The 26,167-nt window shown below is 42.3% G+C and overlaps 1 protein-coding gene across 1 annotated transcript in view; it reads left to right on the top strand.

The window, feature by feature from the left end:
- Positions 1–26,167, top strand: part of trabd2a (TraB domain containing 2A) — an 82,817-nt gene that overhangs the window by 34,732 nt on the left and 21,918 nt on the right. The window contains exons 3-4 of the mRNA XM_056457185.1: positions 14,292–14,435; positions 15,500–15,674. Of these exons, the coding sequence (XP_056313160.1) occupies positions 14,292–14,435; positions 15,500–15,674 (319 nt within the window). The remainder of the gene's footprint in view (positions 1–14,291; positions 14,436–15,499; positions 15,675–26,167) is intronic.

Below are 26,167 nucleotides of genomic sequence, written 5' to 3'. Positions count from 1 at the left end.
GACGATAACAGAGTTGACGATAACAGAGTTGACGATAACAGAGTTGACGATAACAGAGTTGAGGATAACAGAGTTGACGATAACAGAGTTGACGATAACAGAGTTGACGATAACAGAGTTGAGGATAACAGGGTTGAAGATAACAGAGTTGACGATAACAGAGTTGAGGATAACAGAGTTGAGGATAACAGAGTTGAGGATAACAGAGTTGAGGATAACAGAGTTGACGATAACAGAGTTGACGATAACAGGGTTGAGGATAACAGGGTTGAGGATAACAGGGTTGAAGATAACAGAGTTGACGATAACAGAGTTGACGATAACAGAGTTGAAGATAACAGAGTTGACGATAACAGAGTTGACGATAACAGAGTTGACGATAACAGAGTTGACGATAACAGAGTTGACGATAACAGGGTTGAAGATAACAGAGTTGACGATAACAGAGTTGAGAATAACAGAGTTGAGGATAACAGAGTTGAAGATAACAGAGTTGACGATAACAGGGTTGACGATAACAGGGTTGACGATAACAGAGTTGACGATAACAGAGTTGACGATAACAGAGTTGACGATAACAGAGTTGACAATAACAGGGTTGAAGATAACAGAGTTGACGATAACAGAGTTGAGGATAACAGAGTTGAGGATAACAGAGTTGAGGATAACAGAGTTGACGATAACAGAGTTGAAGATAACAGAGTTGACGATAACAGAGTTGACGATAACAGAGTTGAGGATAACAGAGTTGACGATAACAGAGTTGACGATAACAGAGTTGAGGATAACAGAGTTGAGGATAACAGAGTTGAAGATAACAGAGTTGATGATAACAGAGTTGAAGATAACAGAGTTGACGATAACAGAGTTGACGATAACAGAGTTGAAGGGTAACAGGGTTGAAGATAACAGAGTTGACGATAACAGAGTTGACGATAACAGAGTTGAGGATAACAGAGTTGAGGATAACAGAGTTGAGGATAACAGAGTTGAAGATAACAGAGTTGACGATAACAGAGTTGAAGATAACAGAGTTGACGATAACAGAGTTGACGATAACAGAGTTGACGATAACAGAGTTGACGATAACAGAGTTGAGGATAACAGAGTTGAGGATAACAGAGTTGAAGATAACAGAGTTGATGATAACAGAGTTGAAGATAACAGAGTTGACGATAACAGAGTTGACGATAACAGAGTTGAAGGGTAACAGGGTTGAAGATAACAGAGTTGACGATAACAGAGTTGAAGATAACAGAGTTGACGATAACAGAGTTGACGATAACAGAGTTGACGATAACAGAGTTGACGATAACAGAGTTGACGATAACAGGGTTGAAGATAACAGAGTTGACGATAACAGGGTTGAAGATAACAGGGTTGACGATAACAGGGTTGAAGATAACAGGGTTGACGATAACAGGGTTGACGATAACAAAGTTGACGATAACAGGGTTGAAGATAACAGAGTTGACGATAACAGAGTTGACGATAACAGGGTTGAAGATAACAGAGTTGACGATAACAAAGTTGACGATAACAGGGTTGAAGATAACAGAGTTGACGATAACAGAGTTGACGATAACAGGGTTGAAGATAACGGAGTTGAAGATAACAGAGTTGAAGGGTAACAGGGTTGAAGATAACAGGGTTGAAGATAACAGGGTTGAAGATAACAAAGTTGACGATAACAGGGTTGAAGATAACAGAGTTGAAGGATAACAGAGTTGACGATAACAGAGTTGAAGGATAACAGAGTTGAAGATAACAGAGTTGATGATAACAGAGTTGAAGATAACAGAGTTGACGATAACAGAGTTGAAGATAACAGAGTTGAAGATAACAGAGTTGACGATAGCAGAGTTTAAGGATAACAGAGTTGACGATAACAGAGTTGAAGGATAACAGAGTTGAAGATAACAGAGTTGAAGATAACAGAGTTGACGATAACAGAGTTGACGATAACAGAGTTGAAGGATAACAGAGTTGACGATAACAGAGTTGAAGGATAACAGAGTTGAAGATAACAGAGTTGACGATAACAGAGTTGACGATAACAGAGTTGACGATAACAGAGTTGAAGGATAACAGAGTTGACGATAACAGAGTTGAAGATAACAGAGTTGACGATAACAGAGTTGACGATAACAGAGTTGAGGATAACAGAGTTGAGGATAACAGAGTTGAGGATAACAGAGTTGAAGATAACAGAGTTGATGATAACAGAGTTGAAGATAACAGAGTTGACGATAACAGAGTTGACGATAACAGAGTTGAAGGGTAACAGGGTTGAAGATAACAGAGTTGACGATAACAGAGTTGAAGATAACAGAGTTGACGATAACAGAGTTGACGATAACAGAGTTGACGATAACAGAGTTGAGGATAACAGAGTTGAAGATAACAGAGTTGACGATAACAGAGTTGACGATAACAGAGTTGAGGATAACAGAGTTGAGGATAACAGAGTTGAAGATAACAGAGTTGATGATAACAGAGTTGAAGATAACAGAGTTGACGATAACAGAGTTGACGATAACAGAGTTGAAGGGTAACAGGGTTGAAGATAACAGAGTTGACGATAACAGAGTTGAAGATAACAGAGTTGACGATAACAGAGTTGACGATAACAGAGTTGACGATAACAGAGTTGAAGGGTAACAGGGTTGACGATAACAGGGTTGACGATAACAAAGTTGACGATAACAGGGTTGAAGATAACAGAGTTGACGATAACAGAGTTGACGATAACAGGGTTGAAGATAACAGAGTTGACGATAACAAAGTTGACGATAACAGGGTTGAAGATAACAGAGTTGACGATAACAGAGTTGACGATAACAGGGTTGAAGATAACGGAGTTGAAGATAACAGAGTTGAAGGGTAACAGGGTTGAAGATAACAGGGTTGAAGATAACAGAGTTGAAGGGTAACAGGGTTGAAGATAACAGGGTTGAAGATAACAGGGTTGAAGATAACAGGGTTGAAGATAACAGGGTTGAAGATAACAGAGTTGAAGATAACAGAGTTGACGATAACAGAGTTGAAGGATAACAGAGTTGACGATAACAGAGTTGAAGGATAACAGAGTTGAAGATAACAGAGTTGATGATAACAGAGTTGATGATAACAGAGTTGAAGGGTAACAGGGTTGAAGATAACAGGGTTGAAGATAACAGAGTTGACGATAACAGAGTTGAAGATAACAGAGTTGAAGATAACAGAGTTGACGATAGCAGAGTTTAAGGATAACAGAGTTGACGATAACAGAGTTGAAGGATAACAGAGTTGAAGATAACAGAGTTGAAGATAACAGAGTTGAAGATAACAGAGTTGACGATAACAGAGTTGACGATAACAGAGTTGAAGGATAACAGAGTTGACGATAACAGAGTTGAAGGATAACAGAGTTGAAGATAACAGAGTTGACGATAACAGAGTTGACGATAACAGAGTTGAAGGATAACAGAGTTGACGATAACAGAGTTGAAGATAACAGAGTTGACGATAACAGAGTTGACGATAACAGAGTTGAAGGGTAACAGGGTTGAAGATAACAGAGTTGACGATAACAGGGTTGAAGATAACAGAGTTGAAGATAACAGAGTTGAAGATAACAGAGTTTAAGGATAACAGAGTTGACGATAACAGAGTTGAAGATAACAGAGTTGAAGATAACAGAGTTGACGATAACAGAGTTGACGATAACAGAGTTGAAGGATAACAGAGTTGACGATAACAGAGTTGAAGGATAACAGAGTTGAAGGATAACAGAGTTGACGATAACAGAGTTGACGATAACAGAGTTGAAGGATAACAGAGTTGACGATAACAGAGTTGAAGGATAACAGAGTTGAAGATAACAGAGTTGACGATAACAGAGTTGACGATAACAGAGTTGAAGGATAACAGAGTTGACGATAACAGAGTTGAAGGATAACAGAGTTGAAGATAACAGGGTTGAAGATAACAAAGTTGACGATAACAGAGTTGACGATAACAGAGTTGACGATAACAGAGTTGAAGATAACAGAGTTGAAGATAACAGAGTTGAAGATAACAGAGTTGACGATAACAGAGTTGACGATAACAGAGTTGACGATAACAGAGTTGAAGATAACAGAGTTGACGATAACAGAGTTGACGATAACAGAGTTGACGATAACAGAGTTGAAGATAACAGAGTTGAAGATAACAGAGTTGACGATAACAGAGTTGACGATAACAGAGTTGACGATAACAGAGTTGACGATAACAGAGTTGACGATAACAGAGTTGACGATAACAGAGTTGAAGATAACAGAGTTGACGATAACAGAGTTGACGATAACAGAGTTGAAGATAACAGAGTTGAAGATAACAGAGTTGATGATAACAGAGTTGAAGATAACAGAGTTGAAGATAACAGAGTTGACGATAACAGAGTTGAAGATAACAGAGTTGACGATAACAGAGTTGAAGATAACAGAGTTGAAGATAACAGAGTTGACGATAACAGAGTTGAAGATAACAGAGTTGACGATAACAGAGTTGAAGATAACAGAGTTGAAGATAACAGAGTTGAAGATAACAGAGTTGACGATAACAGAGTTGAAGATAACAGAGTTGAAGATAACAGAGTTGATGATAACAGAGTTGAAGATAACAGTTGAAGATAACAGAGTTGACGATAACAGAGTTGAAGATAACAGAGTTGACGATAACAGAGTTGAAGATAACAGAGTTGAAGATAACAGAGTTGACGATAACAGAGTTGACGATAACAGAGTTGACGATAACAGAGTTGAAGATAACAGAGTTGACGATAACAGAGTTGACGATAACAGAGTTGAAGATAACAGAGTTGACGATAACAGAGTTGACGATAACAGTTGACGATAACAGAGTTGACAATAACAGAGTTGACGATAACAGAGTTGACGATAACAGAGTTGAAGATAACAGAGTTGACGATAACAGAGTTGACGATAACAGAGTTGAAGATAACAGAGTTGACGATAACAGAGTTGATGATAACAGAGTTGAAGATAACAGAGTTGAAGATAACAGAGTTGACGATAACAGAGTTAAAGATAACAGAGTTGACGATAACAGAGTTGAAGATAACAGAGTTGAAGATAACAGAGTTGACGATAACAGAGTTGAAGATAACAGAGTTGAAGATAACAGAGTTGATGATAACAGAGTTGAAGATAACAGAGTTGAAGATAACAGAGTTGACGATAACAGAGTTGAAGATAACAGAGTTGACGATAACAGAGTTGAAGATAACAGAGTTGAAGATAACAGAGTTGACGATAACAGAGTTGAAGATAACAGAGTTGAAGATAACAGAGTTGAAGATAACAGAGTTGAAGATAACAGAGTTGATGATAACAGAGTTGAAGATAACAGAGTTGAAGATAACAGAGTTGACGATAACAGAGTTGAAGATAACAGAGTTGACGGTAACAGAGTTGAAGATAACAGAGTTGACGATAACAGAGTTGACGATAACAGAGTTGAGGATAACAGGGTTGAAGATAACAGAGTTGACGATAACAGAGTTGAAGATAACAGAGTTGACGATAACAGAGTTGACGATAACAGAGTTGACGATAACAGAGTTGACGATAACAGAGTTGAAGGGTAACAGGGTTGAAGATAACAGAGTTGACGATAACAGGGTTGAAGATAACAGAGTTGACGATAACAGGGTTGAAGATAACAGAGTTGACGATAACAGGGTTGACGATAACAAAGTTGACGATAACAGGGTTGAAGATAACAGAGTTGAAGATAACAGAGTTGACGATAACAGAGTTGACGATAACAGGGTTGAAGATAACAGAGTTGACGATAACAGGGTTGACGATAACAAAGTTGACGATAACAGGGTTGAAGATAACAGAGTTGACGATAACAGAGTTGACGATAACAGGGTTGAAGATAACAGAGTTGACGATAACAGAGTTGAAGATAACAGAGTTGAAGGGTAACAGGGTTGAAGATAACAGGGTTGAAGATAACAGAGTTGAAGGGTAACAGGGTTGACGATAACAGAGTTGAAGATAACAGAGTTGAAGGGTAACAGGGTTGAAGATAACAGGGTTGAAGATAACAGAGTTGACGATAACAGAGTTGACGATAACAGAGTTGAAGGGTAACAGGGTTGAAGATAACAGGGTTGAAGATAACAGGGTTGAAGATAACAGAGTTGAAGGGTAACAGGGTTGAAGATAACAGGGTTGAAGATAACAGGGTTGAAGATAACAAAGTTGACGATAACAGGGTTGAAGATAACAGAGTTGAAGATAACAGAGTTGACGATAACAGAGTTGAAGGATAACAGAGTTGACGATAACAGAGTTGAAGGATAACAGAGTTGAAGATAACAGAGTTGATGATAACAGAGTTGATGATAACAGAGTTGAAGGGTAACAGGGTTGAAGATAACAGGGTTGAAGATAACAGAGTTGACAATAACAGAGTTGAAGATAACAGAGTTGAAGATAACAGAGTTGACGATAGCAGAGTTTAAGGATAACAGAGTTGACGATAACAGAGTTGAAGGATAACAGAGTTGAAGATAACAGAGTTGAAGATAACAGAGTTGAAGATAACAGAGTTGACGATAACAGAGTTGACGATAACAGAGTTGAAGGGTAACAGGGTTGAAGATAACAGAGTTGATGATAACAGAGTTGAAGGATAACAGAGTTGAAGATAACAGAGTTGACGATAACAGAGTTGACGATAACAGAGTTGAAGGGTAACAGGGTTGAAGATAACAGAGTTGACGATAACAGGGTTGAAGATAACAGAGTTGAAGATAACAGAGTTGAAGATAACAGAGTTGAAGATAACAGAGTTTAAGGATAACAGAGTTGACGATAACAGAGTTGAAGGATAACAGAGTTGAAGATAACAGAGTTGAAGATAACAAAGTTGACGATAACAGAGTTGACGATAACAGAGTTGACGATAACAGAGTTGAAGGATAACAGAGTTGACGATAACAGAGTTGAAGGATAACAGAGTTGAAGATAACAGAGTTGACGATAACAGAGTTGACGATAACAGAGTTGACGATAACAGAGTTGAAGGATAACAGAGTTGACGATAACAGAGTTGAAGATAACAGAGTTGACGATAACAGAGTTGACGATAACAGAGTTGAAGGGTAACAGGGTTGAAGATAACAGAGTTGACGATAACAGGGTTGAAGATAACAGAGTTGAAGATAACAGAGTTGAAGATAACAGAGTTTAAGGATAACAGAGTTGACGATAACAGAGTTGAAGATAACAGAGTTGAAGATAACAGAGTTGACGATAACAGAGTTGACGATAACAGAGTTGAAGGATAACAGAGTTGACGATAACAGAGTTGAAGGATAACAGAGTTGAAGGATAACAGAGTTGACGATAACAGAGTTGAAGGATAACAGAGTTGACGATAACAGAGTTGAAGGATAACAGAGTTGAAGATAACAGAGTTGACGATAACAGAGTTGACGATAACAGAGTTGAAGGATAACAGAGTTGACGATAACAGAGTTGAAGGATAACAGAGTTGAAGATAACAGGGTTGAAGATAACAAAGTTGACGATAACAGAGTTGACGATAACAGAGTTGACGATAACAGAGTTGAAGATAACAGAGTTGAAGATAACAGAGTTGAAGATAACAGAGTTGACGATAACAGAGTTGACGATAACAGAGTTGACGATAACAGAGTTGACGATAACAGAGTTGACGATAACAGAGTTGAAGATAACAGAGTTGACGATAACAGAGTTGACGATAACAGAGTTGACGATAACAGAGTTGAAGATAACAGAGTTGAAGATAACAGAGTTGAAGATAACAGAGTTGACGATAACAGAGTTGACGATAACAGAGTTGACGATAACAGAGTTGACGATAACAGAGTTGACGATAACAGAGTTGACGATAACAGAGTTGAAGATAACAGAGTTGACGATAACAGAGTTGACGATAACAGAGTTGAAGATAACAGAGTTGACGATAACAGAGTTGACGATAACAGTTGACGATAACAGAGTTGACGATAACAGAGTTGACGATAACAGAGTTGACGATAACAGAGTTGAAGATAACAGAGTTGACGATAACAGAGTTGACGATAACAGAGTTGAAGATAACAGAGTTGACGATAACAGAGTTGACGATAACAGAGTTGACGATAACAGAGTTGAAGATAACAGAGTTGACGATAACAGAGTTGAAGATAACAGAGTTGAAGATAACAGAGTTGAAGATAACAGAGTTGACGATAACAGAGTTGAAGATAACAGAGTTGAAGATAACAGAGTTGACGATAACAGAGTTGAAGATAACAGAGTTGACGATAACAGAGTTGAAGATAACAGAGTTGAAGATAACAGAGTTGACGATAACAGAGTTGACGATAACAGAGTTGACGATAACAGAGTTGAAGATAACAGAGTTGACGATAACAGAGTTGACGATAACAGAGTTGAAGATAACAGAGTTGACGATAACAGAGTTGACGATAACAGTTGACGATAACAGAGTTGACGATAACAGAGTTGACGATAACAGAGTTGACGATAACAGAGTTGAAGATAACAGAGTTGACGATAACAGAGTTGACGATAACAGAGTTGAAGATAACAGAGTTGACGATAACAGAGTTGACGATAACAGAGTTGAAGATAACAGAGTTGAAGATAACAGAGTTGACGATAACAGAGTTAAAGATAACACAGTTGACGATAACAGAGTTGAAGATAACAGAGTTGAAGATAACAGAGTTGACGATAACAGAGTTGAAGATAACAGAGTTGAAGATAACAGAGTTGATGATAACAGAGTTGAAGATAACAGAGTTGAAGATAACAGAGTTGACGATAACAGAGTTGAAGATAACAGAGTTGACGATAACAGAGTTGAAGATAACAGAGTTGAAGATAACAGAGTTGACGATAACAGAGTTGAAGATAACAGAGTTGAAGATAACAGAGTTGAAGATAACAGAGTTGAAGATAACAGAGTTGATGATAACAGAGTTGAAGATAACAGAGTTGAAGATAACAGAGTTGACGATAACAGAGTTGAAGATAACAGAGTTGACGGTAACAGAGTTGAAGATAACAGAGTTGACGATAACAGAGTTGACGATAACAGAGTTGAGGATAACAGGGTTGAAGATAACAGAGTTGAAGATAACAGAGTTGAAGATAACAGAGTTGAGGATAACAGAGTTGACGATGACAGAGTTGACGATAACAGAGTTGAGGATAACAGGGTTGAAGATAACAGAGTTGAAGATAACAGAGTTGAAGATAACAGAGTTGACGGTAACAGAGTTGAAGATAACAGAGTTGACGATAACAGAGTTGACGATAACAGAGTTGACGATAACAGAGTTGACGATAACAGAGTTGACGATAACAGAGTTGAAGGGTAACAGGGTTGAAGATAACAGAGTTGACGATAACAGGGTTGAAGATAACAGAGTTGACGATAACAGGGTTGAAGATAACAGAGTTGACGATAACAGGGTTGACGATAACAAAGTTGACGATAACAGGGTTGAAGATAACAGAGTTGAAGATAACAGAGTTGACGATAACAGAGTTGACGATAACAGGGTTGAAGATAACAGAGTTGACGATAACAGGGTTGACGATAACAAAGTTGACGATAACAGGGTTGAAGATAACAGAGTTGACGATAACAGAGTTGACGATAACAGGGTTGAAGATAATGGAGTTGAAGATAACAGGGTTGAAGGGTAACAGGGTTGAAGATAACAGGGTTGAAGATAACAGAGTTGAAGGGTAACAGGGTTGAAGATAACAGGGTTGAAGATAACAGAGTTGAAGGGTAACAGGGTTGAAGATAACAGGGTTGAAGATAACAAAGTTGACGATAACAGAGTTGAAGGATAACAGAGTTGACGATAACAGAGTTGAAGGATAACAGAGTTGAAGATAACAGAGTTGATGATAACAGAGTTGATGATAACAGAGTTGAAGGGTAACAGGGTTGAAGATAACAGGGTTGAAGATAACAGAGTTGACAATAACAGAGTTGAAGATAACAGAGTTGAAGATAACAGAGTTGACGATAGCAGAGTTTAAGGATAACAGAGTTGACGATAACAGAGTTGAAGGATAACAGAGTTGAAGATAACAGAGTTGAAGATAACAGAGTTGACGATAACAGAGTTGACGATAACAGAGTTGAAGGATAACAGAGTTGAAGATAACAGAGTTGACGATAACAGAGTTGACGATAACAGAGTTGAAGGGTAACAGGGTTGAAGATAACAGAGTTGACGATAACAGGGTTGAAGATAACAGAGTTGAAGATAACAGAGTTGAAGATAACAGAGTTGAAGATAACAGAGTTTAAGGATAACAGAGTTGACGATAACAGAGTTGAAGGATAACAGAGTTGAAGATAACAGAGTTGAAGATAACAAAGTTGACGATAACAGAGTTGACGATAACAGAGTTGACGATAACAGAGTTGAAGGATAACAGAGTTGACGATAACAGAGTTGAAGGATAACAGAGTTGAAGATAACAGAGTTGACGATAACAGAGTTGACGATAACAGAGTTGAAGGATAACAGAGTTGACGATAACAGAGTTGAAGGATAACAGAGTTGAAGATAACAGGGTTGAAGATAACAAAGTTGACGATAACAGAGTTGACGATAACAGAGTTGAAGGATAACAGAGTTGACGATAACAGAGTTGAAGGATAACAGAGTTGAAGATAACAGAGTTGACGATAACAGAGTTGACGATAACAGAGTTGACGATAACAGAGTTGACGATAACAGAGTTGACGATAACAGAGTTGACGATAACAGAGTTGAAGATAACAGAGTTGAAGATAACAGAGTTGACGATAACAGAGTTGACGATAACAGAGTTGAAGATAACAGAGTTGAAGATAACAGAGTTGACGATAACAGAGTTGAAGATAACAGAGTTGACGATAACAGAGTTGACGATAACAGAGTTGACGATAACAGAGTTGACGATAACAGAGTTGACGATAACAGAGTTGAAGATAACAGAGTTGAAGATAACAGAGTTGACGATAACAGAGTTGACGATAACAGAGTTGACGATAACAGAGTTGACGATAACAGAGTTGAAGATAACAGAGTTGAAGATAACAGAGTTGACGATAACAGAGTTGACGATAACAGAGTTGACGATAACAGAGTTGACGATAACAGAGTTGACGATAACAGAGTTGACGATAACAGAGTTGAAGATAACAGAGTTGAAGATAACAGAGTTGAAGATAACAGAGTTGACGATAACAGAGTTGACGATAACAGAGTTGACGATAACAGAGTTGACGATAACAGAGTTGACGATAACAGAGTTGAAGATAACAGAGTTGACGATAACAGAGTTGACGATAACAGAGTTGACGATAACAGAGTTGACGATAACAGAGTTGAAGATAACAGAGTTGACGATAACAGAGTTGATGATAACAGAGTTGAAGATAACAGAGTTGAAGATAACAGAGTTGACGATAACAGAGTTGAAGATAACAGAGTTGAAGATAACAGAGTTGACGATAACAGAGTTGACGATAACAGAGTTGAGGATAACAGAGTTGAGGATAACAGAGTTGATGATAACAAAGTTGACGATAACAAAGTTGACGACAACAGAGTTGACGATAACAGAGTTGACGATAACAGAGTTGACGATAACAGAGTTGACGATAACAGAGTTGAAGATAACAGAGTTGAAGATAACAGAGTTGAAGATAACAGAGTTGACGATAACAGAGTTGACGATAACAGAGTTGACGATAACAGAGTTGACGATAACAGAGTTGACGATAACAGAGTTGAAGATAACAGAGTTGACGATAACAGAGTTGACGATAACAGAGTTGAAGAAAACAGAGTTGAAGATAACAGAGTTGACGATAACAGAGTTGAAGATAACAGAGTTGAAGATAACAGAGTTGATGATAACAGAGTTGAAGATAACAGAGTTGAAGATAACAGAGTTGACGATAACAGAGTTGAAGATAACAGAGTTGACGATAACAGAGTTGACGATAACAGAGTTGAGGATAACAGAGTTGAGGATAACAGAGTTGACGATAACAGAGTTGAAGATAACAGAGTTGACGATAACAGAGTTGACGATAACAGAGTTGAGGATAACAGAGTTGAGGATAACAGAGTTGAAGATAACAGAGTTGAAGATAACAGAGTTGATGATAACAGAGTTGAAGATAACAGAGTTGAAGATAACAGAGTTGAAGATAACAGAGTTGATGATAACAGAGTTGAAGATAACAGAGTTGAAGATAACAGAGTTGACGATAACAGAGTTGAAGATAACAGAGTTGAAGATAACAGAGTTGACGATAACAGAGTTGAAGATAACAGAGTTGACGATAACAGAGTTGAAGATAACAGAGTTGACGATAACAGAGTTGAAGATAACAGAGTTGACGATAACAGAGTTGACGATAACAGAGTTGAGGATAACAGAGTTGAGGATAACAGAGTTGAAGATAACAGAGTTGAAGATAACAGAGTTGATGATAACAGAGTTGAAGATAACAGAGTTGAAGATAACAGAGTTGAAGATAACAGAGTTGATGATAACAGAGTTGAAGATAACAGAGTTGAAGATAACAGAGTTGACGATAACAGAGTTGAAGATAACAGAGTTGAAGATAACAGAGTTGACGATAACAGAGTTGAAGATAACAGAGTTGAAGATAACAGAGTTGAAGGATAACAGAGTTGAAGATAACAGAGTTGAAGATAACAGAGTTGACGATAACAGAGTTGACGATAACAGAGTTGACGATAACAGAGTTGAAGATAACAGAGTTGAAGGTAACAGAGTTGGCTTCTGCCAGCTTTTATACCGCACCCGACCGCTCCCGCTGTATATTCAGTCTTCGTTCATCCGCTGCAAGACCTGCCCTGTTTTCTACCCAACCCGACCGTTACTGCTAAATTTAGGTCTGGTTTCCAAAATCACGTTCAAATTGGACATTACCAAATCAGAGAGATAACAGATAACACTGTAGGGTGTGCAAGTACTGTAGGCTAAATGTCAGTTTTGTTTGCCCCTTTGTGATGAGACATGATGACATGTGGTGAGGTACTGACTTTTTCAAAGTCAGATTTACAAAGATATCCACTCAATACATTTGACAACTACTGATTGTGTTTATATATCACAACAGCATTATTTCTATACACTTGGCAGGTACGTACTGGGACAAGGAAGAATGTAAAGTGACTAAATAAGCCTTCTAAAAACACCCAGCTGGATGTTACAGAGTCTAGTCAGCCTATTACAAGCCACACACACACACACATACACACACACACACACACACACACTGTGTCTGTTTCCTGAACCGTGCTAGGAAGGTTGTTCCAGAGTTTAGGTGCCAGATATGAGAAAGATCTACCGCCTACAGTTGATTTTGATATTCTGGGAGTATAATCAATTGTCCAGACTCAATTGAGCGTAGTGGATGTGATGGGCTATAATACATTAATATAAATAGGGTGAGGAGCTCTGTTACCCGGGAGGAGCTTGGAGTAGAGCCGCTGCTCCTCCACATCCAGAGAAGTCAGCCGAGGTGGCTCGGGCATCTGTTTCTGATGCCTCCTGGACGCCTACCTAGGGAGGTGTTCCAAGCATGTCCCACCGGGAGAAGGCCTCGGGGAAGACCCAGGACACACTGAAGGGACTATGTCTCTCAGCTGGCCTGGGAACACCTCAGGATCCCCCCGGAGGAGCTGGAGAAAGTGTCTGGGGAGAGGGAAGTCTGGGGTTTTGCCCCCGCGACCCAGCCCTGGAAAAACGGTTGAACATGAATGAACATGAGTTGAGCAGAACGCAGACACACACACTCACTGAGCTATAGCAGAAAATAGATGTTTATGCAGATACTTCTTTAACTCCGTAAACACACAGAAAAATGAACTTAGCCTTAATTATTTGATGCTAATTGAAGCTGAATGTATGACTCAGGAGGAGGAGACTAAAATAGCTCCAGTGGAGTCTTTGAGTTCATATCTACAAGACTAAACACACACACACACACACACACACACACACACACTAACATTATTTTAGGGATAGCTCGATATAATGTGTGTCATTAGTCAAAACTGTAGAGCAGAAGGTTTATCTTGGCACTGCCCAATGTTCCCAGGACTCTAGAATCCTCCATAAACCTCATGAAGGCGTGTGTGTGTGTGTGTGTGTGTGTGTGTGTGTGTGTGTGTGTTCCAGGTGATCTTCGCTCTGAATCAGACACTGCTGCAGCAGGAGAGTGTGCGGGCCGGCAGTCTGCAGGTGCCCTACACCACTGAACACCTGATCACACACTACAACTGTGGAGATCTGCACTCCATCATCAGCCACGACAACACACAGGTGCTCGCACACACACACACACACACACACACACACACACACACACACACACACACAGACACACACACACCACGTACACACACGCACGTACACACACACACACACATGCGCAGCAATACACACACGCTCATTACGTATGGAGGAGGGGCGGGGTTTTATTTCAATAAGATGATGTATTTCCAATTTAAACTGAATATTGAGTAGGGGGCGGGGTTTATCTATAGTAGGAATGGTATGGATGTCAATTGCTACCCGTTTCCAACATTCTTCAAATGTCTTCTGTGTTCTTTGTTAATGAGTGCTCCAGCTTACTGTAGTGTTAACTATAGTGAACTGATCAACTGCAATAAACACTGCAGTGTACTCTAGTGTTACTATAGTAAACTGTGGTGTACTGTAGTATAATATACCCTACAGCTGTAGAAAACTACTGTATTGGGTGGGTCATTTGTTTATATTATTAAAGTCATTGTGTTACCATAGCTACTATAGAATCACCACAGCAGATCAATTACTGTAGTTGTTGTGTTACCATAGCAACTGTAGAATCACCACAGCAGATCAATTACTGTAGTTGTTGTGTTACCATAGCAGCTGTAGAATCACCACAGCAGATCAATTACTGTAGTTGTTGTGTTACCATAGCAACTGTAGAATCACCACAACAGATCATTTACTGTAGTTGTTGTGTTACCATAGCAGCTGTAGAATCACCACAACAGATCATTTACTGTAGTTGTTGTGTTACCATAGCAGCTGTAAAATCACCACAACAGATAATTTACTGTAGTTGTTGTGTTACCATAGCAGCTGTAGAATCACCACAACAGATCAATTACTGTAGTTGTTGTGTTACCATAGCAGCTGTAGAATCACCACAACAGATCAATTACTGTAGTTGTTGTGTTACCATAGCAACTGTAGAATCACCACAACAGATCAGTTTTAGCACTCTGCTATAGCATGGTTGAAAACACTAGAGTATTTGCTATAAGTTACTGTAGTATTGCTCCATGTGGGGATCTGCAGTAAACATGTGGGTGTGTGTGTGTGCGCGTGTGCAGGTGCCAAACTTCAACAACGTGACTCTGCGTCCCAGTGATCAGGTGACAGCGCAGCAGATCGACAGCTACTTCAGACGTGAGCTGATCTACAAGCGTAATGAGCGCATGGGCCGCCGCGTCACAGCCCTGCTGCAGGAACAGCCACAGAAAACATTCTTCTTCGCATTCGGAGCAGGTCAGTTCATCAGCGCAGACACATCACCGATTCTCCAGGTGTGCATTACTATCTATCAGAGATGGGGCACTCGAGTCACATGACTTGACTAGAGTCAGACTTAAGTCACGCTTGACAAATATCCAAAAAACTCAACGTGACTTGACCGTCATGACTGAGACGTGACTAAGACTTGACCGTCATGACTGAGACGTGACTAAGACTTGACCGTCATGATTGAGACGTGACTTGGACTTGAGCGTCATGACTGAGACGTGACTTAGACTTGACCGTCATGACTGAGATGTGACTTAGACTTGACCGTCATGACTTGAGATGTGACTTAGACTTGATCGTCATGACTTGGACTTGATTTAGACTTGACCGTCATGACTTGAGACGTTACTTAGACTTGACCGTCATGACTTGAGACGCGACTAAGACTTGACCGTCATGACTTGGACGTGACTAAGACTTGACCGTCATGACTGAGACGTGCCTTAGACTTGACCGTCATGACTTGAGACGTGACTTAGACTTGACTGTCATGACTTGAGACGTGACTTAGACTTGACCGTCATGATTGAGACGTGACTTAGACTTGACCGCCATGACTGAGATGTGACGTAGACTAGACCGTCATGACTTGAGACGTGACGTAGACTTGACCGTCATGACTTGAGACCTGACTAAGACTTGACCGTCATGACTGAGACGAGACTTAGACTTGACCGTCATGACTTGGACTTAACCGTCATGACTGAGACGTGACTTAGACTTGACCGTCATGATTGAGACGTGACTTGGACTTGACCGTCATGACAGATGTGACTTAGACTTGACCGTCATGACTTGAGACGTGACTAAGACTTGACCGTCATGACTGAGACGAGACTTAGACCTGACCGTCATGACTTGGAATTAACCGTCATGACTGAGACGTGACTTAGACTTGACCGTCATGATTGAGACGTGACTTGGACTTGACCGTCATGACTGAGACGTGACTAAGACTTGACCGTCATTACTTGAGACGTGACTAAGACTTGACCGTCATGACTGAGACGTGACTTGGACTTGACCGTCATGACTGAGACGTGACTTGGACTTGACCGTCATGACTGAGACGTGACTTGGACTTGACCGTCATGACTGAGATGTGACTTAGACTTGACCGTCATGACTGAGATGTGACTTAGACTTGACCGTCATGACTTGAGACGTGACTAAGACTTGACCGTCATGACTGAGACTAGACTTAGACTTGACCGTCATGACTGAGACTAGACTTAGACTTGACCGTCATGACTGAGACTTGACCGTCATGACTTGAGACGTGACTAAGACTTGACCGTCATGACTGAGACTAGACTTAGACTTGACCGTCATGACTGAGACTAGACTTAGACTTGACCGTCATGACTGAGACGTGACCGTCATGACTGAGACGTGACCGTCATGACTGAGACGTGACTAAGACTTGACCGTCATGACTGAGACTAGACTTAGACTTGACCGTCATGACTGAGACGTGACCGTCATGACTGAGACGTGACTAAGACTTGACCGTCATGACTGAGACGTGACTTGGACTTGACCGTCATGACTGAGACGTGACTTGGACTTGACCGTCATGACTGAGACGTGACTTGGACTTGACCGTCATGACTGAGATGTGACTTAGACTTGACCGTCATGACTTGAGACGTGACTTGGACTTGACCGTCATGACTGAGATGTGACTTAGACTTGACCGTCATGACTTGAGACGTGACTTGGACTTGACCGTCATGACTGAGACTAGACTTAGACTTGACCGTCATGACTGAGACGTGACTGTCATGACTGAGACGTGACTAAGACTTGACCGTCATGACTGAGACGTGACTTGGACTTGACCGTCATGATTGAGACGTGACTTAGACTTGACCGTCATGACTGAGACGTGACTAAGACTTGACCGTCATGATTGAGACGTGACTAAGACTTGACCGTCATGACTGAGACGTGACTAAGACTTGACCGTCATGATTGAGACGTGACTAAGACTTGACCGTCATGATTGAGACGTGACTAAGACTTGACCGTCATGATTGAGACGTGACTAAGACTTGACCGTCATGATTGAGACGTGACTAAGACTTGACCGTCATGACTGAGACGTGACTAAGACTTGACCGTCATGACTGAGACGTGACTAAGACTTGACCGTCATGATTGAGACGTGACTAAGACTTGACCGTCATGACTGAGACGTGACTAAGACTTGACCGTCATGATTGAGACGTGACTAAGACTTGACCGTCATGATTGAGACGTGACTAAGACTTGACCGTCATGATTGAGACGTGACTAAGACTTGACCGTCATGATTGAGACGTGACTAAGACTTGACCGTCATGACTGAGACGTGACTAAGACTTGACCGTCATGACTGAGACGTGACTTGGACTTGACCGTCATGACTGAGACGTGACTTAGACTTGAGTTAATGACTCAAAATAACTTGTTTTTGTTAAACACATAACCGTTTGTTATATATTGTGCATTTCAAAACAAAACAAAACTGAAAGTTCTAAGTCACGCATGCGCAGTATTAACAGCTCATCGGTTGTCAGATCAGTCTGAAACATAGGTTCTCTGTACTGTTCTGAATAAAGCATTCCTACCAATTCCTGACTCGAGTTGATGATTTATAAGTGGATAACTTGGGATATTTATTGTTCATATGTCAGAGGGAGTGCCAGGCAAGATTAAAAGTGGAGAACTTTAAATATTTGTGGATTAGTGTTTATCGCTAATGCAAACCATTTTAAAAGAATCAGTTGGATTTGCTGAACTGGATCAATCGGTTTATTAAGAAGAACCACTTAAAACGAGTCATTAGATTCATTAGAAGGATTCATTTCAAAAGATCAGCAACATGCAAAAGCATGCAAATCTAAAATCAGCGATTCAATTACCACCACTTCTAATTTCATTCAACACTTCAAATCACATCAAAAATGGTAAGTTAAGTCAGTTCTGCTGTTTTCAGCTTCTGTCCTGGCTAATCTCAGGCTGCGTCTGAAACCGCATAGTTCCATACTATACAGTACACTAAAATCAGTATGAGAGCCGAGTAGCATGTCTGAATTCATAGAATTCGAAAATCAGTATGGGAGAAGTACCCGGATGACTTACTACTTCTGGCGAGATTCTGAAGTGCGCATCCCATGATGCCCAACTGACGCTGGTAGGTCACGTGACCATGACAAAATGGCAGATGTATTTCTCATTTGCTGTATATTTTATTAATTTGATGATGTCATTAGGCTAGTTCATATCCATATCTAAATGCTTTGGCATTCAAGTTTGAACGTTGAGCTTGACCGAGAGAGAAGCAGATTTGACCTGTCAGCGGTGCACATGGCTCCTGAATAGCATAGTGGATTTTTTACTTTAACCCATTAAAAAGAAATCGTGTATAACAGTGTCATAATAAATAAAGTCATCGTTCAAAATTTAATTCTGTTTTGTTCGTCGCCTGTAGTTAACTGTTTATGTGCTGTGGGTAAATGGTGTTTATCAATCCAGCTACCGCACAAGTATGAACCAGATCTATGGGAAGCACTGATAGTATTGTATTGGCATGCTAATGTTTATTATTGAAGTGTTTGACATGTTAGGGGTTAACTTTAATCAGAATAAGACTGCATTAAAACATCGTGTTAGATTCTATACTCCAGTTCTTTTACTCACATGCATCATTTAAAAAGAAGAAGAAGAATTAATTTAGACAGAACAGGAAGCCATGTTGATCATGGATCTCCAAACCTGTGTATAGCGCATGTGTGAAATGGGCTATAGATAATATCTGGAGTCTAAAGGTTGAGAAATACTCCAGAGTTTATCTTTAGCAATGCACATTACTAATCAAAACCTGTTTTATTGGAGTTATTGAAATGTACACCATGTCTTGAGGAAGATGATCTTTAATGATTTTAGTAGGAAAAGAAAAGACAACACTTTTGATTTCATGTGTGTGTGTGTGTGTGTGTGTGTGTGTGTGTGTGTGTGTGTGTGTGTGTGTGTGTGTGTGTGTGTGTGTGTGTGTGTGTGTGTGTGTTATGAAGCGGACAGGAGACAGAGGTAAGGAAACGTTAGGGTGTTTATTAAATGACAACAAGGAGCACATGAAGGATAGCCAGGAGGATCAGGAATGATGTTGGGGTCTTTTCCTCCGTGGCTGGGTAACAGGAATACACGAGGATGGACAGCACACACCAGATACAGCTGACAGAGGATGACACAGACTTGGAAGGACTGGAAGACAGGACGATTCGGGTGGACCAGGAAGACTAGGAGGAATACAAAGAGAACAGGTAAGTAAAGCGTTTGTTTTAGCTGAGGATGACTATGCTGAGTGGTCGCTCAGTTGTCCGCTTTCGTCGAGACGAGCCCGGACAATGAGCGACTGGAGTGCTGTGCTTTTATCTGGTGCTCGTGAATGTGATGCAGCTGTGTGCTCATTAGAAGTCAGGTGATGGTGATCTTCGTGAGTGGGGATCGTGAGAGCCTGACCAATCCGTGACAGTACCCCCCTCCCCAGGGCCCGCTCCTGAGGGCCGACACCTCCGACGCCGTGGTGGTCTCCCTCTGCCTCTAGGCGCTGGGAACTCAGGGTGGCTCTCATGAAACTCCACCATGAGACTAGGATCGAGAATATCAGCTCTGGGAACCCATGTCCTTTCTTCGGGGCCGTACCCTTCCCAGTCCACCAGGTACTCCAACTGGCCACCACGACGTCGGGAACGCAAGATCTCCTTCACTGCGTAGACGGCTCCTTCTTCTAGGAGCAGTGGAGGAGGGGGTTCCTCTTCGTGGTCAGGCTCTGTGGAGGGAAGAACAGGATCGTGATAGGGTTTCAGGAGTGATACGTGGAATGTAGGGTGAATACGGTAGTGAGAGGGTAATTGTAGTTTGTAGGTGACGGGGTTAACCTGTTCCACGATGGTGAAGGGACCAACAAATCGGGGACTTAACTTGCGAGAGGGCAGTCGCATGCGTATGTCCCGGGTGGATAGCCACACCTTTTGTCCGGGTGTGTATCTGGGTTCTTCAGACCTTCTTCTATCGGCGGTTACCTTGCTTCGACGGACTGCCCTCTGCAGATGTTGATGAGCCTCGTCCCAGACTCTCTCGCTCTCCCGGAACCAGTGATCCACTGCGGGGACATCAGATGGTTCGCCATCCCAGGGAAAGAGCGGTGGTTGGAAGCCCAGGACGCACTGGAATGGCGTGAGTCCGGTGGAGGGTTGCCGCAGTGAATTTTGGGCATATTCTGCCCAGCCCAAATACTGGCTCCAGGAGCTCTGGTGACCACTGCAGAAGGTCCTCAGGAACCGTCCCACCTCCTGAATCTTCCTCTCTGTCTGCCCGTTGGTTTGGGGATGATATCCAGAAGAGAGGCTGACGGCCACACCTAGGAGCTTGAAGAAGGCTTTCCATAGACGTGAGATGAACTGTGGACCTCTGTCCGACACAATATCTTCTGGAATACCAAATGACCTGAAGACTTGATTAAAGATATTGTCGGCTGTTTCAAAGGCTGTGGGAAGACCTTTCAGAGGGATTAGTTTGACAAACTTTGAGAATCTATCTACGATGACTAGAATACAGGTATTACCTTCTGACGAGGGGAGGTCAGTGATAAAGTCCACTCCTAGGTGTGACCAGGGACGGTTCGGAATCGGCAAGGGATGGAGCTTTCCAGCGGGTAGATGACGTGGGCTCTTGGATTGGGCACAGTCCTTACAGCCCTGAACATATTGCCTCACATCCCTTGCCATGTTTGGCCACCAGAATCGTTGGGATACTAGCGAGAGAGTATTGTTGATCCCTGGATGTCCAGTGCCTAGCGAGGTATGTAAGGAGTGGATCAGATCTACCCGGTGTTCAGGTGGTATGAACTGCCGATGAGGAGGGCATCCCGGCGGAGCAGGGGCTTCCGGAGTGGCAACGACTGGAGGAGCGTTCCAGGTGATCGGACAAATGGAGATGTGTTCGGGAAGAATCTTCGTTGGGAGTTCTTCATGATCGTGATGCTCGTGTAAACGAGAGAGAGCGTCTGCTCTTAGATTCTTGGGTCCTGGACGATAGGAAATGGAGAAATCAAAACGTGAGAAGAAAAGTGACCATCTGGCTTGACGTGGACATAGTCTCTTGGCCTCTTTGATATATTGGAGGTTTTTGTGATCTGTGATCACCTGGAACGGATGTTTGGCTCCCTCCAACCAGTGACGCCACTCCTCCAAGGCTAGCTTGATTGCTAGAAGCTCCCTGTCTCCTATGCTGTAATTCTGCTCCGCCGGGCTCAACTTCCGAGAGAAATAGGCACAGGGATGCAGTCGGGGCGGTGTATCATGATGTTGGGATAATACTGCCCCGACGCCGGTGGTGGATGCGTCCACTTCCACCACGAAAGGAAGATTTGGGTCAGGATGAGTCAGGAGTGGGGCCCTTGTGAACTCCTTCTTAAGAAGGCGGAAGGCTGCGGCTGCTTCTTTGGTCCACTCCAGTCCTTTGGGTTTACCCTTGAGGAGATTAGTGAGAGGTGATGTAATCCTGCTGTAGTCCTTGATAAACCGTCTATAAAAGTTAGCAAACCCAAGAAACCTCTGGAGCTCCTTAATGGAAGTGGGTTCTGACCAGGATAGAACAGCCTCAATTTTCTTCCCATCCATACGTATACCGGTTTGGTCAATGATGTATCCCAAGAAATGAATCGACTTCTGGTGGAATGAGCATTTCTCCGCTTTGAGGTAGAGGTGATGTTCTCTCAATGTGTGTAGGACCTCCGTAACGTGTTGGCGATGTTCGGCCTCACTCCGGGAGTAAATGAGGATGTCATCTATGTACACTATTACAAAGTGGTGAAGAAACTCCCGGAGGACTTCATGAATGAAGTTTTGGAATACGGAGGGGGCGTTGACCAGACCGTAAGGCATGACCTCATATTCATAGTGGCCAGTAGGGGTCACGAATGCTGTCTTCCATTGGTCCCCCTCACGTATTCTTATCAGATTATACGCGCTGCGGAGGTCCAATTTAGTGAAGACTTTAGCTTCTCGGAGCTGTTCCAAAGCGGCTGGTACCAGAGGAAGGGGATATCGGTATTTTACTGTACCGTTATTTAGGACCCTGTAGTCGATGCATGGACGCAGCCCTCCGTCCTTCTTGGCCACAAAGAAGAAGCTTGAGGCGGCTGGTGATTTTGAGTGACGTATGTACCCCTGACTCAGAGCCTCCCTTATGTAATCTTCCATTGCCTGATTCTCTGGAAGCGAGAGCGGGTAGATCCTACCTCTTGGCAACTGGGCATCTGGAACTAGGTCGATCGCGCAGTCCCATGGCCGATGCGGCGGTAGCTGGGAAGCTCTCTTGGGGCAGAAGACATCATGAAAGGAGCTGTACTCCTTAGGAATGTGGATAGACTGCTTCTCAGGAGGACTCTCGACCGATGTTGTAAACAAAGAAATGGGGTTCCGACCTTGAAGAGGGAGATTTGGAAAACAGGTAGGTGTACATCCAGATCCCCATTTCTTTATCTCTCCTGTGCCCCAAGAGATGATGGGATCGTGCTTCACCAGCCACGGGCGCCCTAGAATGATGTCCATATTTGCACCCTCCAGAACCAGAAATTGAATCCTCTCTTGATGTAACAACCCCACTTGAAGAAGGATGTCTTCGCATTGTCGATGGATACGGGTCGAAGATCGAGTGCACTGGGTTATCGGTTGTATCTGGTATATATGCGAGGACGCCTCAGTACGTAGGTGGAGTTGACGACAGAGGGATTGGGAGATGAAGTTCCCTGCTGACCCGGAGTCGATGAGGGCTGTGACAAGGAGAGAAATAGAGGCAGTAGTTATTTGTACGGTGGTAGTAAGTGGTTTACATTGTTCAATATTCGTACTGAATACACTCACTGAAGTCCGAATGGGACGAAGGGGACACTCCATACGGGTGTGTCCACTGACACCGCAGTATAGACACAGACCCCGGGTCAGCCTCCTCTGTCGTTCCGCTGATGTCAGTCTTCCAGACTCTATTATCATGGGTTCTGGTTCTGGAGAGGCTGTTGACTCAGGCGATTGGAGGAGTGCAGACGAGGGGGTGATGGTGTCCTGTTGATAGGAACGGAGACGATCGGAACATCGGAGAGAATGTTGGATGAATCTCTCCAGACCCATAGTATCATCTAATGTGGCCAGCTGGATTCGGAGAGTGGGTTCCAAGCCGAGCCGGTACGTGGTCAACAACGATCTCTCATTCCATCCACTTGCAGCTGCTAGAGTGCGAAACCGGAGAGCATATTCCTGTGTAGATAGAGTACCTTGCTTTAGATGATACAGCTGCTCTCCAGCGGCTACTTCCCCATCAGAACGTCCAAACACCTCTTTGAAATACTCCGTGAAGGTAGTGATGGAATTCATGACCGGCCCGGCTTGGTTCCAGATCGTCTCAGCCCATTTAAGTGCAGGCCCAGAGAGTAGTGATACGATGTAGGCGATCTTTGACTTATCTGTGGGATATAGAGAAGGTTGCATTTCGAATATGAGGGAACATTGTAACAGAAAACCATTGCACTCCCCCGCTCCGCCTGAGTAGGGCGCTGGTCGGGCCATGGGACTGGAAGGAAGGGCCGAAGAAGAAACTGTGGAGGCGGAAGTGCTCGGTGCTGGTGGTGCGTTGGAAAGTGGAGCTGGTGGCTGTAGAATCCGCTTCAACTGGTCCACCAGCTCTTGAAAGTGATCGGGGGTGCTCATGTTGTCGTCGTTATTGGTCCGGGCTTCTGTTATGAAGCGGACAGGAGACAGAGGTAAGGAAACGTTAGGGTGTTTATTAAATGACAACAAGGAGCACATGAAGGATAGCCAGGAGGATCAGGAATGATGTTGGGGTCTTTTCCTCCGTGGCTGGGTAACAGGAATACACGAGGATGGACAGCACACACCAGATACAGCTGACAGAGGATGACACAGACTTGGAAGGACTGGAAGACAGGACGATTCGGGTGGACCAGGAAGACTAGGAGGAATACAAAGAGAACAGGTAAGTAAAGCGTTTGTTTTAGCTGAGGATGACTATGCTGAGTGGTCGCTCAGTTGTCCGCTTTCGTCGAGACGAGCCCGGACAATGAGCGACTGGAGTGCTGTGCTTTTATCTGGTGCTCGTGAATGTGATGCAGCTGTGTGCTCATTAGAAGTCAGGTGATGGTGATCTTCGTGAGTGGGGATCGTGAGAGCCTGACCAATCCGTGACAGTGTGTGTGTGTGCATTATTTCTTTCTCTCAGGATTGTACCTGAGCACTGTTAGATTGGTTTTGTGATTCAGGGTCTTGTTTAACTAATAGGTTGATATTTTAAACAAGCACACACATTCCCCAAGCAGAAAGCCATCTGATTCACTAGTGATGAAACTGTCATTTCAAATTACAGTATATGTGTGTATATATATATAATTTAATTGACTTTAAAGTGACTCGTTAGATCAAGCTACGACTTGACTTGAGTCCGACATAAATTGACTTGACTTGCTTGAGACTCTTATGACCTGAGACTTGCACAAGTGTGACTTACTCCCACCTCTGCTATCTATTATACTACAGGCTGCTGAGTGCTGCATTCTGATTGGCTGATGGTCACTCTCAGGTGTTTGGTTATTGTCAGATAAAGACACAGCTAAAGTAGTTCCGGCAGGTTTAGAGCAGCTCCATATCAGTCCGCTGAATGATTAGAGTTATTACACAGCTCCAGCAGTCAGACGCTGAGATCTGTACAGTAATGAGCTGTGATTTATTCAGGTTTATATTGTTTATGTTTGTGGCTCTCCTGAACTGAAGTGTGAACAGCAGAAGGCTCTTCATAAGCGCAGTCTGAGAGTAATCAAACTCTCCGTCTGTCCATCCGTCCGTCTGTCTGTCTGTCTGTCGGCTGGTGAAGCGGGATGTGTTCTTAATGTGGTTTATTTTTGACCTCGTGTGCAAATATCTGCCAGCACTCTGCCAAACACACACACATACACACACACACACACACACACACACACACACACACACACACACGCACACTGCTGATAGAATAACCCTGTGCTCATGTACCACAGATTCCACCATGCTCCTTGCAGGAACAGATCTGGAGGAGTGTGTGTGTGTGTGTGTGTGTGTGTGTGTGTGTGTGTGTAGCAGGTCATCTGTAAAGCAGCTCTGTGTTTAAGTATTTAAGTGTGTGCATGATAGTGAGTATTAATGTGTGTGTAACTATGTGCTTGTCAGTGTGTGTTTGTGTATTTATGAGTGTGTGTGTGTGAGAAAACGTGAGTATTTATGTTTGTGAGTGTGTGTGTGTGTGTGTGTGTGTGTGTGTGTGTGTGTGCGTGTGTGTGTGTGTGTGTCTAGCTCAAACATTTAATTATTGTCAGTTTTTTCCTTAAAACAGCAAAATGCTTTATACCAACTTAACAGCACACA

The sequence above is a fragment of the Danio aesculapii genome, chromosome 5 (genome assembly GCF_903798145.1).
Source record: "Danio aesculapii chromosome 5, fDanAes4.1, whole genome shotgun sequence".
Classification (NCBI taxonomy): Eukaryota; Metazoa; Chordata; class Actinopteri; order Cypriniformes; family Danionidae; genus Danio; species Danio aesculapii.
The sequence above is the reverse complement of the archived record's forward strand: the minus strand, read 5'-3'. Positions and strand labels throughout refer to the sequence as shown.